This window comes from Dipodomys spectabilis, unplaced genomic scaffold, assembly GCF_019054845.1.
Source record: "Dipodomys spectabilis isolate Male_0828 unplaced genomic scaffold, ASM1905484v1 ptg000329l, whole genome shotgun sequence".
Lineage (NCBI taxonomy): Eukaryota > Metazoa > Chordata > Mammalia > Rodentia > Heteromyidae > Dipodomys > Dipodomys spectabilis.
Window position 1 is genome coordinate 4,824,980 of NW_024871006.1, and position 14,913 is coordinate 4,839,892.

The window sequence follows — 14,913 nt, forward strand, 5'->3', positions numbered from 1 at the left end:
CGGGCTCTCTGCAGGTACCTGAAGGAGTTCCGCACAGAGCAGTGCCCGCTCTTCGTCCAACACAAATGCACACAGCATCGGCCCTACACCTGCTTCCACTGGCACTTCGTGAACCAGCGCCGCCGCCGGTCCATCCGTCGCCGGGACGGCACCTTCAATTATAGTCCTGACGTCTACTGCACCAAATACGACGAGGCCACAGGGCTCTGCCCCGAAGGCGACGAGTGAGTGTCCCACCTGCCCTCAGCGGTGGCCCAGGTATCCTGGGTCAGGTGCCCTTAGAGTTGGCCAGTCCAGTCCTGGGAAGCCAGCCTGTGGCTGCTTTGAGGACTAACGATAGCCCCGCTCACCTATGACTCAAACCTGTCCCTTCCTTCCCTCCCTCCCCACACCCTACACAAGGATATAGCAAGAAGGTAGTGGGGCTTTTTCACCACTAAACCCAAGAGACCACAACTGGCCACTGAGCCAAAGTGGCTCTCAGACCTTTGATCCTCCACAACAGATCCAGAGGTCCTCTTCCTGTCCTGCCACCGACTGCCGCCTCACACAGTTCCACCAGGGTGAAAGTTTAGACAGATGGCTTCAGCACTTCCTGTTTGCTGACCCTAAATGTCTTTCCAGTAGTCTCTGTATCAAGCCTGGGAATGTCCCTGAGGAGACAGTGGCCAGCTGCTCGTTTGTTTCAACTTTGCAGAAGGGTGACTGCGACTTGAGAGACCTCTCAGAGAGGTTTTGCTTACCACCCCTAACCCCGTCCCTGGGCCCTGTGGAAGCACTCAGGGCAATGGGAGCTGTTCCCAATTTTCAAAGGGGTCGATTGCCCCTCCAAAACCCCTGAGTTCTACAAGCGTCCATCCCACTCAGAATGTCCCCATTGAGCATGTGCAGGCAGTAGGGGAACCTTGGGGTCAGGAGGGCACTTAGCTGCCTTCCTCCTCGATGATGGATTGTCACCACAGGTGATGGTGATAGCCCGTTAGCGATTGCAGGGATGGCTGGGGTGGAGGAGGAGAGCCCAGGCCATAGGAGACAAGGTTGAATGTCCTCCACTGCTGTGTTCTAGGTGTCCATTCCTGCACAGGACCACAGGGGACACTGAGCGCAGGTACCACCTTCGTTACTACAAAACTGGAATCTGCATTCACGAAACGGACTCTAAAGGCAATTGTACGAAGAACGGCCTGCACTGTGCTTTTGCTCACGGACCCCATGACCTTCGCTCCCCTGTCTATGATATCAGGTGGGTTGGTGTTGAGCTGCGTTCTGGGGCAGGGGCCTGGGGCTGCTGCTGCTGCTAACCACAAAGAAGAGATGAAACTTTCTCATTGTCTCATGCCTCCTCCCTACCCGGTCTGTCTTTTCCTTCTAGGGAGCTCCAGGCCATGGAGGCCTTGCAGAATGGCCAGACCACAGTAGAAGGCAGCATAGAAGGCCAGTCAGCTGGAGCTGCGAGCCACGCCATGATAGAAAAAATCCTCAGTGAGGAGCCTCGGTGGCAAGGTACAGGAGGAACATGAGTGGCCACTCCCCCTATAGCCAGACATCTGCCCTCTTTCCTTCCCTGCCATAGCTGCCCTAAAGACTTAGCTCACAACCACCCGCCGCCTCCTCCAACTGCCACCACCTCTGCTGGGAGGCACCCAACCCCACCTTACCCACCATTCTAAAGGCACTTGTAGGAATCTTCCCAGATACAGTGTTCCAAGATCCCTCCAGGCTTCCAATGTGCACAATTATGCTTATGTTCTCCACTCATGGGATGACCTCTGGCTCTGTAAGCTATGAGTATCTGATGAAGGACAGCATCCTGCTCAGTTTACCAGGCTCTAACTAACCATGGCTTTGGCCTGCACAGCCTGCCCGTGGCCATGACTAGGTAGCCAGGATCCCTTCCCAGTAGCTTCTCCTTGCCTTCCCTCCACTCTACTCCTGAGGTTCTTGGGGTGCTCCAGCTCCGCACCCTGACCCCTGCCCTCTGGCCCCCTGTGCAGAGACCGCTTATGTGCTGGGCAACTATAAGACGGAGCCGTGCAAGAAGCCCCCGCGGCTGTGCCGCCAGGGCTATGCCTGTCCCTACTACCACAACAGCAAGGACCGGCGGCGGAGCCCCCGGAAGCACAAATACAGGTCCTTTGGCCCCAGGAGGCCAGCTGTGGGAGGGAGGAGTGGCAGGGAAGGGATCATGGCTGAGGCTGCTGTCACCATGGCTCTTGGGGGTGGGGAGGTGAACCCCGGGGATTACAGATCACAGCCAGGTATAAAGGGAGGGACTAGAAAGGATGGCTGAATGGTGGGAGCCTGATCCGAGTCTTGCATGAATGAGGACCCTGATCAGACAGTCTCTGACACCCTCTAGTTCTGATCCTGTAGGGCTTATGCAGAGCAGGGCCAGGCCGCAGTGCAGCGAGTGTGGTGGGGCTGTGGCCTGACTGTCTTGGGCTGGCCTGGACTTGATGCCAAGCTGAGGGGAGCAAAGCAGTGTCCTCCTCAGTGATAGTAGCCCAGAGGAACAGCCCAGCTTCAGACATTAGCAAGAGCCTCACGCTGCAACTCGTCTTTTCCATTTCTCACTTGCCCCTGCAAGGCAGGGAAACCAGAGAAGATCCCTGAGCAGAGAATCAGGTGGTGCTGTACTGGTCCCAATTTCACCCTCCCTCCCTCTGTCTGACCCCCCTCTCATTGGACTAGGTCATCTCCATGTCCTAATGTCAAACACGGGGATGAGTGGGGAGATCCCAGCAAGTGTGAGAATGGAGATGCCTGCCAGTATTGCCACACTCGCACAGAGCAGCAGTTCCATCCGGAGGTAGGTCATAAGAGGCCGGGCCGGCACCTGTGGCGGGTCTATGTGCAGCTCAGAATATCCCTTTGGGAAGCAAGGAGGGTAAGGGGGAAGTGTTGGCACCAGCCTGGAAGAAGGATTGGCAGGCACCACCTGGAGGAGCCTGTATTCTTTCATATACAGCTTCTTTTGCTCTGAGCCCACCCTTCCCTTGCAGCCCTCTATTTCCAGTTTGTTCCTCAAGCCTCATGGCAGGGAAGGCATGGGCATGGCATGGTGGCACTGAGTGTGCACCGAGCATAGAGCCATTCTAAGCTTTGGGCTGCTCCTTAGGTTGTTTATTAATCAAATGACAATAGGATTTAAGAAATAAAAAAGCTCCTTCTAGACATTCTGTCAGAAGTTGGAGCCTAGGGGACCACAGCTCACTTGGGCCATGTCAGTGTGCCTTTTAGGGGCAGCATATACTGTCCCTGCCTTTGATTCCATTGAAGCCAGGACAGAGAGGGTCAAACCGCATGTGGCTACAGGTAGCAGAGTAGCAAGTTAGACCCAGTTCAGATCCCAGCTGCAGGTAACTTGGCAGGGACTGTGGCTGTGGCTGCAGGAGATCTTGGCTCACTTAATGCCCAGGAAGCATAACCCTGGCCAAAGGAACCAATCCTTTTGTGAGAGGTGGTTGAGCTGATGACCTCAGAAGGAAGGGGCATCAGTGGCAGTAGGCTGCCTGGGGAATTTAGTATGCAGAAGCTGGACATGGTACGCACATGTAATCCTAATACTTGGGGTGTTGCGGAAGGAGGATTGCAGTATGAGTCCAGCCTGAGCTACATAGCAAGACTCGGTCTGAGTCTGAAGAAAAGAACTGTAAGGGAGGGACTTGTAGTAGAGCAGAAGGGGAGGGATACTAAGCTAGGCTGCTCTCTCTGAAAGAACGGGAGCCTGCCTGTCATTCTGGAAACCTGACTAGCCCACTCTGCTTTGCCCCTCCAGATTTATAAATCCACCAAGTGCAACGACATGCAGCAGTCAGGCAGCTGTCCCAGAGGACCTTTCTGCGCCTTTGCCCACGTAGAACGTATGTTGTTCCTGTTGTCCTGCTCCGGGCCCTCTCCTTCCTCTCCCCTAACTCCCCACTGAGGCTCGGGAAGGGGAGTGGCTCCGGCCTGCAGCAGGCCTTGCCCAATGGAAGTACCATTTTCTTTTTCTTTACTACTGGCTTCAAAGCTCTGGAGCTCCCAGTGTCATGAAGTAGAGATTACACAGACTATCTCTGGTCAGGCACTCACAGTCCTAAGCTGTGGCACCCTGCCTCCTGTAGGGAAAATGGCAAATGCCATCCATGACAGATGCCATAATGGAACACAGAGGTCTTTCCTACTGAGCCTTGCTCAGGTCTAACAGCTGAGCTGTGCAATCAAAATACGTGTCCCGCCTAAATTCCCCTCCTACATATGTCATTTTCAAGTTTTTGGCAATAGGCTGGAAAAAAAAGTAAAAGAAATAGATTTTTTTTGTAGGTTGTGGGGCTTGAACTCTGGGCCTGGGCGCTTTCCCTAAGCTCTTCAGCTCAAGGCTTGCGCTCTACCACTTGAACCACAGCACCACTTCCATTTTTCTGGTAATTAATTGGAGATAAGAGTTTCACGGACTTTCCTGCCAGGCTGGCTTTGAACTGCAATCCTCAGATCTCAGCCTCCTGAGTAGCTAGGATTACAGGTGTGAGCCACCGGCACCCAGTTAGAAATAGATTAATTTTAACAACTTTTTTTTGGTGTGTGATGATTTGGGCTTGAATAGGGCCTAGATGTTAATCTTGAGCTTTTTTTCTCAAGGCTAGTGCTCTACCATTTGAGCCATAGCTCCACTTCCTGCTTTTTTGGTGATGCCTGGAGATAAGAGTCTCATGGACTTTCTTGTCTGGGCTGGCTTTGAACCACAATCTTCAGGCTGGGAAGGTGGCAACAACCCACAATCTTCAGATTGGACTAGTTAGCTCAATATAAAATGGTCCCATTTCAGAAGTAATCAATATAAAATTTATGAAAACACTTTGCTTTTTTGTGAATGTACAGTCTTGTTGATCTGATATATATATTTTAATACCTATATCCCATTTTGGCTCAAATAAGCCTGTTCAGAGTGCTCAGTGGTTATGCGTGTCTGTGGCTTCTGTGCGGGAACAGCGCAGGTCTAGATGCTCAGTGTTACCCTCCAGACGCCCCTGCAGTGCAGTGGCTGCTGGGGTTGACCCCAGTTTCCTTCCACCACAGATCACTGCTCCGATTGAAGTGAAGAATAACAGGTGACCCTGGGAAGGAGAATCATGAGGGGCACAGAGCTAATACCCAGCATGGGCACTGGGACCACCCAATTAAGACAACAGAGAATGATCACTAGTTCAAGCTAGGGAGTCACATTGTGGGTTCAAATCCTACCTCTTCTGTATTCTAGATTTTTGGCGACTTAGGAGACTTGAGTTTCTTTTTGTATAAAAAGGGAGACAGTGATATTGGCTGTATTATATTTGGTCACTGTGGAGATTGACACGTTTTATTTGTTGTTTTGTTTTGGGTGATGGTACTGGTGCTTGAATTCAGGGCCTCGCTGCCCAGCCTGAGGTTGACAGTTGAATACAAAGTAACTGGCACCAAGCCTAGCACCAGTGGCTCACGCCTGTAATCCTAGCTACTTAGGAGGCTGAGATCTGAGGATCCTATTTCAAAGCCAGCCTGGGCAGGAAAGTCTGTGAGACTCTTATCTCCAATAAACACTAGAAAATCGGAAGTGGTGCTGTGGCTCAAGCGTTAAAATGCTTGCCTTGAGCTGAAGAGCACAGAGACAGCACCCAAGCCCAGAGTTCAAGCCCCACAACTGACAACAACAACAACAACAACAAAAAAGTAACAGGCACCACACCTGACATGTAGCAAGAGGAGGATACAACATCAATAGAAATAAGAAAGCTGGGCGCCAGTGGCTCATGCCTATAATCCTAGCTACTCAGGAGGCTGAGATCTGAGGATCACGGTTCAAAGCCAGCCTGGGAAGAAAAGTCCATGAGACTCTTATCTCCAATAAACCACTAGAAAACTGGAAGTGGCTCTGTGGCTTAAGTGGTTGAGCGCTTGCCTTGAGCTGAAGAGCGCAGGGATAGCACCCAAGCCCAGAGTTCAAGCCCCATGACTGACCAAAAAAAAAAAAGAACCAAGCCAGGTACCAGTGGCTCAAACCTATAATCCTAGCTACTCAGGAGGCTGAGATCTGAGGATCCTGGTTCAAAGCCAGCCTAGGCAGGAAGGTCTGAGACAATCTCATCTCAAGTTAATTACCACAAAAGCAGAAGTAGTGCTGTGGCTCAAACTGGTAGAGTACTAGCTTTCAGAGTAAAAGCTCTGGGACAGCCCTTGAGCCCTGAGTTCAAGCCCTGTGATTGACCAAAAAAAGAACTAAAAACCACTGGAATGATGGTCATTAGGTGTAGGGGGATGTATGATCTCCTTTGGAAGATACACAAGAACATTTTTTGAGGGACCCAGATGGCTTGGAAACCTACTGATTCCTGTCCCCTTCTCGCAGAACCACCCCTAAGTGATGATCTACAGCCTTCCTCAGCTATATCCAGCCCCACCCAGCCAGGTCCTGTCTTGTACATGCCATCTGCTGCCGGAGACTCGGTGCCTGTGAGCCCCTCCAGCCCACACGCTCCCGACCTCAGCACCGTACGTTCCTGTCCTGGGACATGGGTGGACACCGCGCCTGCCCAGGACCACTCAGCCTTTGCCTGGGGAGGAAACCCTAGTATTTGCACTAGCATTAAGGGGGATCTGCTTATGTGCCTTGAGTCTCTATCAAAGTAGGTGTGCTGCTTCAGAGCCTGTGGTAATCAGCAAGGGACCAAGGACAAGGCCTTGTGCCACTCTTCACTGGGTCGGGACCCTTGTATGCTCCTTGCTGGTTAGCAGCAGCCCCTCACTGAGTCCCAGCAACTTGTAGGTGGGAAAGAGGTCATGCCCTTGCCCGTGTCAAGCCAACTGGTGCACGTCTTCTTCTGCAGCTCCTCTGTAGGAACAGCGGCCTGGGCAGCCCGTCCCACCTCTGTGGCTCTCCACCAGGCTCTGGCAGGAAAGCCCCAAATCTAGAAGGCCTTGTCTTCCCAGGGGAATCCAGCCTCGCCCCTGGCAGCTATAAGAAAGCTCCTGGGTTTGAGAGGGAAGATCAGGTGGGAGCCGAGTACCTGAAGAATTTCAAGTGCCAGGTAAGGGGTGCAGCAGAGAACAATTACCCAGAGAGTGTGACCTTTTCCCTGCTTCGGATGAGCCACTTAGAGGAGAGTGTGCGCTAGCTGTGGGGAGGACACTGGGAGCTGAGGCCGAGCAGTGAATACTGCCACTCCCTTTCTCAGCTGAGGACAGTAGGGCTCATGAGGCTGTGCAGCATCTCAGAAGCAGGCAGTAGAAGAGCAGGGTACACCCTGGACTGCCCCAGGGGGCTACTGGGGTCTGGGGCAGCAGCAGGAGTTCCCAGACGCCTGAAAACAAACAACCTTCTAGACTAGTTGAGAGAGAGGAGCAGCCTCCTACTTAGGGTAGGAGGGTGAAGGGTCAGGTGAACTGTGCTCTGCTTCCCAGGGCCATATTCACCTCCTGCTCCCTGACTTTTCTTTCCCAGGCTAAACTAAAACCCCACTCACTAGAACCCAGGAGTCAAGAACAGCCTCTGCTTCAACCCAAACAGGTAGAGTTCTCAACCCCTTCCAAAGTCCTTCTGCACCAATGGATAGGGCTCGCTCAGAGCCCAAGCTCTGGTACACCTAGCTCGTGGGACACCACGTTCTCCATAAGCTAGAGCAGGACTCAGGCCAGCCTAGCCACAAATCCAGAGACCCTGGAGCCCCTCCCATCAGACCCGCTCACCTGTCAGTCAGGACTGATTAAGGAGCCTCTCACTGTTCCAGTCCCCATGCTCATTCTTCCTCTGCTGCACGGCTGCAGGGTGAGTGTCCAGAACATCTCACCACCCCCCCAGCCCCTCAGTAAGGTATGGGGGTGCCGCCTACCTGGGCCCAGGGTCGCCAGCCAAGACCTGGAAGGCGCCTCTTCCCTTAGCCTTCCCAGGCCTGTGCCACCCTCCGCCATGGTCTTTGCAGACAGGCATCCCCATTGCCTCCCCTCACTCTCGTTGCAGGACGTGTTGGGCATCCTTCCTGTGGGCAGCCCTCTGACCTCAAGCATCTCTTCCAGTATCACCTCCAGCCTGGCAGCCACTCCCCCCAGCCCTGCAGGCACCAGCAGTGCCCCTGGCATGAATGCAAATGCTCTGCCTTTCTACCCCACCAGCGACACGGTAGAGTCGGTCATAGGTAATTTGGCCAGGTCTGTTTGCAAGCTTGGGACCAGGCCTGGAGTCAGAGACAAGGTTTTTGACCAGACACCTTAAACATTTTGGCTTGGGGGAGTCAGGACGGGCACTCCAGAGCCCCGGAACTAATGGGAAAATGAGTTCAAAATATAGGGCCACCCCAGGCGCCAATGGCTCACGCCTATAATCATAGCTACTTAGGAGGCCAAGATCTGAGGATCACGGCTTGAAGCCAGCTTGGGCTGGGAAGTCCATGAGACTACTTCCAGTTAATCACCAAAAGTCAGAAGTGGAACATGTGTCTCAAGTGTTGGAGCACCAGTCTGAAATGAAAAAGTGGTGGTGGTTTTTGTTTTCACCAGTCCTGGAACTTGAACTCAGGGCTTGGGCACTGTCCCTGGGCTTTTTTTTTTTTTTTTTGGTGTTGTTGTTGGTCTTGGAGCTTGAACTCTGGGCCTGGGCACTGTCCCTCAGCTCTTCAGCTCAAAGCTAGTGCTCTACTACTTGAGCCACAGCGCCACTTCTGTTTTTTCTGTTTTTTCTGAGTGGCTTATTGGAGATAAGAGTCTCATGGAGTTTCTTGCCCCTGCCTGGTCTGGCTTTGACCCAGGATCCTCATATCTCAGTCTCCTGAGTAGCTAGGATTACAGGCGTGAGCCACCAGCATCCAGCTTCATTTATTTATTTTTATGATGGTCCTGAGGCTTGAACTCAGGGCCTCTGAGCTTTGTTTGCTCAAGGTTAGCACTCTACTACTTTGAGCCACAGCTCCACTGCCAGTTTTCTGGTGGTTAGCTGGAGATAAAAGTCTCATAGAGGGCTAGGAAGGTGGCTCAGTGGTAGAGTGCTTGCCTCACACACATGAGGCCCTGGGTTCAATTTCTCAGCACCACATAAGCAGAAAAAGCCAGAAGTGGCACTGTGGTTCAAGTGGTAGAGAACTAGCCTTGAGCTGAAGAGCTGAGGGACAGTGCCAGGCCCAGAGTTCAGGCCCCATGACCAGAATAAAAAAAATGAGTCTCAATGCCGGGCGCTGGTGGCTCACGCCTGTAATCCTAGCTACTCAGGAGGCTGAGATCTGAGGATCGCGGTTCAAAGCCAGCCCGGGCAAGAGAGACCGTGAGACTCCTATCTCCAATAAACCACCAGAAAACCGGAAGTGGCGCTGTAGCTCAAGTGGTAGAGCACTCGCCTTGAACTGAAGAGCTGAGGGACAGTGCTCAGGCCCAGAGTTCAAGCCCCACGGCCGACCAAAAAAAAAAAAAAAATGAGTCTCATAGATTCTCCTGCCTGAGCTGGCTTCAGGCTGGAATCCTCAGATCTCAACCTCCTGAGTAGCTGGGATTATGAGTGTGAGCCATCGGCGCCCAGCTTTAGGCTATGTTTTGATTCCTCCTGGGGGTACCTCCTGGGGGCTTTAGAGAAGAGATGCTTGAGATGCACATAGCACATGCTTTCAGGATGAATGTGGGCAGAGGTAGGGGCAGGGGGTGAGGTGATCAGGAAGCCTGGGGCATGGCACTGGGGAGGCCCACATCTCAATCTCTGTCTCTAGAGTCTGCCCTGGATGACCTGGACCTGAACGAGTTTGGGGTGGCTGCCCTAGAGAAGACTTTCGATAACAGCACAGTGCCCCACCCTGGCAGCGTCACCATCGGTACTGGGCGATGGCTGGGCAGGGTGGCCTGCAGGGTGCTTCCGGGCCCACTGGCACGGGTCCCTTGCTCCATGTGGCCTGTGTGGCTTACCCTACCCTTAACCAGCCTGCCCTCTGGGGCCTCTCTCGCAGGTGGCAGTTTGCTACAGAGCTCTGCACCCGTGAACATCCCTGGCTCCTTGGGCAGCTCGGCCTCCTTCCATTCCACCTCCCCGTCCCCGCCCGTCAGCCTCGCCTCACATTTCCTGCAGCAGCCCCAGGGCCACCTCAGTCAGTCAGAAAACACATTTTTGGGGACCTCAGCATCACATGGATCTTTAGGTAAGAGGGGAACTAGGAGGAGAATCTGGTGCCTTTTAGGAAATGCCTTTGGCCACTCTGTCCATGGCACTTTGAGCTGGGAGTGTCCGCCAGCCTTGCCTTGTGAGCAGAATAAGTGACTGGGTTTTTAATCTTTGCTTCCTGTGCTGTGGAATGTGTGCAGTGTTTGTGAGGTGGAGATGAGATGCTCTGGGGAAGGAACAGGCCAGTGCAAGGAGCACAGGGCCCAGGCCTGATACAGTACAGCACAATACAAATAAGGGCTCAGCTCACTGGTAGAGTGCCTGTCCAGCACTCGCCAGTCCTTAGGTCTGGTGATTCCCCCGCAAAACAACTTTCCCAGGCATGTAGAGCTTCAGGAGGCTGGTCCCACGCACGGGGTCCCAGAGACCTAGAGCAGGGCCAGCCAGTAGGCCAGGCATGCGGAGATCCAGCTCTAGTGCAGCCCCTCAGAACAGAGGGGACTGGACTCTCCAGATTTTGTGGTTAGAAGCAAAGCATGGCGCCCAAGGCTCTGCCACCAGGGGTGTGTCTCTTCAGACAGGGCAGCCCAGCACATCTCAGTGAACAGCAGCTATCCAGAAACCCCCAAGGTGCTACTCCTCCGGGCAGCTGTAGGGACCGAAAGCCTCTCATTCTTGGAGATCCACAACACTTGCCCAGTTTGTCAGAGGTTATTGTATCTCTGGCATGCGTTGTGCCCACTGAGTGCGTTGTGCCCACTGAGGTGCTGATCTGCTCCCTAGCAGTCCTCCAACTTGCGGCAGGAGGAGGGGGAATTTTTGGGGGGAGTCTCTGAAGAGCCAGCTGGTGCTGCTACTTCTTCTCCTTCCTCTTCCTCTTCCTTTTCCTCTTCTTCTTCCCCTTCCCCTTCCCTTTCTCCTCCTTCTCCTCCTTTTTTCTTCTTTCTTCTTTCTTGTGTGTGTATGTGTGGGTGGGTGGGTGGGTGGTTGGTTGGTTGTAGGGCTTGAACTCTGGGCCTGGGCACTGTCCCTTAGCTCTTCAGCTCAAGGCTAGCGCTCTACCACTTGAGCTACAGCGCCACTTCCAGTTACTTGGAAATAAGAATTTCATGGACTTTCCTGCCCAGGTTGGCTTTGAACTGTGATCCTCAGATCTCAGCCTCCTGAGTAGCTAGGATTACAGGCATGAGCCACTGACGCCTGGCCAAAAGCCAGTTTCTTCCCAAGAGAGTAACCACCAGCAGCTGCGTGGTGAAGGCGTGGTGCAGGCAGGCAGGCAGGCAGTGTAGGCAGGCCAGTGTCTGCAGGGCTGTGGGTTAGGTGGAGGTCCCTTGCAGGACAGAGCAGTTGGGATCATGGGCACTACAGGACAGCACCCCCCTGCTGTCACTGCACTTGTGTTGCTCAGAGGGTAGGTGGCCTGAATTCTGGTTCTGGAACATCCTGGCTGGATTAGTGGGAAAGGGAGCAAGGAAGTAGTCGTTGGAATAGTATGTGTGGGCTGCAGGCGCTCAGAGACAAGCGTGGGAACTTCATAAAAACAGCGGCTGCCCTGGAGCCAGATTGCAGGAAACACATTGGTTAGGGAAGCGGGTGAGCAGATGGCACCTGAAATTACGAGCAAGAGCAGGCCTGCCTTTGGAGCCAGAGGCCCTCACTGTCTCTTGCTATACTCCTCTGCTTTGGGGTGATTCTTGGTAGCACATACAAACTGTCTATAAAACAGGAGGCTCCTGGCTCCTCTAGTTTGGCCTTCCCCGCCTGGAAGGCACTGGCGGTGGCTTTTGCCTTGCATCTCCTGATCTTGCCGGCCAGGACCCTCTGCAGTCTCACACTTGGATGCAAAGATTGATCCCCAAGCTCTAGCTGAACAGTGAGGTCACTCACAAGCTGTCTGTACCTTCATCTTTGCCCCCAGGTGGTACATCCTGAGCCCTTGAGTCCCTGTCAGGCCGGTGACAAGAGCCTCACTTTACAAATGAGGGTCTGAGATTCACAACTCAGGTGGCAGCCACTGCGTAGCTGTGGAGGTCTGGCTCGGTCGCAGGCACCCTGGCAGCCTGCTCTCCTGTGGCTGCGAATCGGGGTCTGACATACGGGGCACGATGGCCGAGGGTCTAGACCCTCCCTGGAAGCCCCCGGGTGGGGCTAGCCAGGACCCTTTACAGCTGACGTTCCTCCCCTCCCCGGGGCAGGTCTGAACGGGATGAACAGCAGCATCTGGGAGCATTTTGCCTCTGGAAGCTTCTCCCCAGGCACTTCTCCTGCCTTCCTATCAGGGCCAGGGGCTGCTGAGCTGGCCCGGCTTCGGCAAGAGCTAGAGGAAGCCAACGGCACCATCAAGCAGTGGGAGGAGTCCTGGAAGCAGGCTAAGCAGGTACTGGGCCCCCCGCCCACCTGCCAGCCCAGCCCTAGTCCACCCCACAGAGTGGGCATGGGTGGAGACACGCAGGGGCCTGGAGAACAGAGCAGAACCTTTAGCATGCCCTTTCCCACCATGGGGGACTGACCTTGCCAGTCAGGACTCCGCAGACCTGGACCCCTTCAGAAGCCACAGGACCTCCTGCTTCTCCCTGGAAGCCTGGACCCTCCAGAACCCCAGGGCACTAGGTCAGAGATGGACCTTGGTCCAACTACAGCCCAGCTGGCCGTGGCATGAGCCCCGCACTGGCTCTTGCCATGCTAGGCGCTGCCTCCTTCCCTGCCCGCAGAGGGAGTCTCCTACAGGTCCCGAAACCTCTCTCCTCTGCAGGCAGCATCAGCCTCCTCCCTGCCCCCTCCCCAGACAGCAGGCCTAGCTTCCCAGCAGGCCTCGCAGCCAGAGTGGCCCACACAGGCTCCCGGAGATGCTCTCTGGGGGGGCCGGGGGGCAGGGGCAGGGGGCCACCGTGATGAGGCGCTGCGTGTTGGGCCCACAGGCTTGTGATGCCTGGAAGAAGGAGGCGGAAGAGGCCAGTGAGCGGGCCAGCGCGGCCGGCGCCGAGTGTGAGCTGGCCCGGGAGCAGCGGGATGCGCTGGAGGTGCAGGTGAAGAAGCTCCAAGAGGAGCTGGAGCGGCTGCACTCGGCTCCCACCCCCCCGGCCCTGCCTGCCTTCCCCGACCTGGAGGCCCTCTCGCTTTCCACCCTCCACTCCCTCCAGAAGCAGCTTCGGGCCCACCTGGAACAAGTGGACAAGGTCAGCCCCGAGTGGGGGGCTGGTGGGGGGGAGAACAGGGGCACCCTGGCCTCAGCCAGTGCACGGCCCCTTGAGAACCTGTGCCCAGCATGGAGCCAGTGCCCACCGTGCTAGTCTAGTCTACCAGCGGCACTGCACACAGTACAGGCCGCCAGCACCGCCTCCCTTCCCAGGCGCCCTGCTGCGCCCCCAGGGGTGGTATGCCCCTGAGAAACAGCATTCTTTGCCTTCATGGTCCCTTCAGCCTACATCGCCCCTGGCTTCGTGTTTCTCACATGGAGGCCTGGGTGAATGTGCTCACATGCACGAAGGCATCTACCTTTGGGCTGGCCTGAGCCCTGAGGGTGGGGTGCTGCAGCCCAGCTGGCACCCCCACCCAGTCAGTGCCAGCTGGGTGTGGCATGCTGTCTTGCCCCTGGACCCGAACCCTGTTCCTGGTTGCCAGCAGGGTGCTGTGAGCATACTTTTAAGCTATCTGTGCCTCCATTTCCTCCTCTAAAGCAGCTAAAGTGAGAATTGAGGGGGTTTTCTTGCTTATCTTGGGGTCAGGCTGGTGGCAAAGACCATTCTCAGGACCACGCTGTCGCTTTCCTTGCAGGCTGTGTTCCACATGCAGTCGGTGAAATGCCTTAAGTGTCAGGAGCAGACCCGGGCAGTGCTGCCATGCCAACACGCGGTGCTGTGCGAGCTCTGTGCCGAGGGCAGTGAGTGTCCAGTCTGCCAACCCAGCCGGGCCCACACCCTTCAGTCGTGACCCTTCAGGCCTGGCCCAGCCGGGCCCAGACCTTCTCACCTAGGACTTTTTAAAGTATATATATATATATATATATATATATACATCTATATGTATATATATATGGATGGATGGATAGATATATATATAGATATGTATGTATGTATGTATGTGTATATGATTATATGTATACATTTATGTATGTGAGCAGGTGTGTGTGGTGGCCAGCGTGTGCACAGTGTCTGTGTGTATATCTGTACATAGATATAGACACACACTTTAAAACAGACTTACCAAGCACTTTTTAAAGAAGAAAAGACTATTTTGCAGTCCTCCCCTGCCTACTCCTCACCCTTCCCGCTCAGAGACAAAGTCCTTCTTTTCCCACTGACCTTTTGGCAGAGAATCTGTTTGTCTCTTTTTCTAATGTAGGAACTAACTATTTTTAACTTCTTCCTGCCTGGGGCCTGTGTGGGATGGGGTGGGAAGCTGTGGGAAGCTGGAGGGGAGGGGAAGGAAGACGCCTTTGGGAACCTTCTGCCTGCCCTGCCTCCCCGCACCAGGGCTGGCGGCAAGACGCAGAGGCCTCAGGTCCCCCAGTTCTAACTGTGAGGGCCTCAGGGAGGCCTGAGGGCGTGCTGGGGGCTAAGCGAGCTTAGCTCCTCCATCTACCAAATGAGTACGTAGTCCTGGGGACAGCTGAGGAGCGGCAGGCCCCAGCCGCTGGGCTGGCTCCACTCCCCTGCCTGGGCCCTTGAAGCCCCTCCAGGGGCAAGGCTCAGCTTTATTCCCTCAGGTTCGTGAGGCCTGGGTTTCCCCTCAGTCCTTTCCTCCTAGATAGACTGCACAGCACAGCCTCTCTGATCCCATGACCGCCTCCCAGGCTGGCACTGCCCGCCCCATCCCTGCCTCCTCTC

General features: G+C 54.7%; 1 protein-coding gene across 3 annotated transcripts in view; it reads left to right on the forward strand.

Moving 5' to 3' along the window:
* Positions 1-14,130, forward strand: part of Unk (unk zinc finger) — a 28,644-nt gene extending 14,514 nt beyond the window's left edge. The window contains exons 2-16 of one of the 3 annotated variants that reach the window (XM_042665458.1): positions 15-224; positions 1,067-1,243; positions 1,373-1,503; positions 1,995-2,130; positions 2,692-2,809; positions 3,779-3,863; positions 6,365-6,507; positions 6,843-7,043; positions 7,457-7,522; positions 7,973-8,147; positions 9,702-9,803; positions 9,936-10,124; positions 12,283-12,464; positions 13,006-13,263; positions 13,862-14,130. In XM_042665458.1, the coding sequence (XP_042521392.1) occupies positions 15-224; positions 1,067-1,243; positions 1,373-1,503; positions 1,995-2,130; positions 2,692-2,809; positions 3,779-3,863; positions 6,365-6,507; positions 6,843-7,043; positions 7,457-7,522; positions 7,973-8,147; positions 9,702-9,803; positions 9,936-10,124; positions 12,283-12,464; positions 13,006-13,263; positions 13,862-14,017 (2,329 nt within the window). In that variant the 3' untranslated portion in view covers positions 14,018-14,130. The remainder of the gene's footprint in view (positions 1-14; positions 225-1,066; positions 1,244-1,372; positions 1,504-1,994; positions 2,131-2,691; positions 2,810-3,778; positions 3,864-6,364; positions 6,508-6,842; positions 7,044-7,456; positions 7,523-7,972; positions 8,148-9,701; positions 9,804-9,935; positions 10,125-12,282; positions 12,465-13,005; positions 13,264-13,861) is intronic. The other 2 variants (XM_042665456.1, XM_042665457.1) reach the window with 2 other exon arrangements.
* Positions 14,131-14,913: the final 783 nt, after the last annotated feature.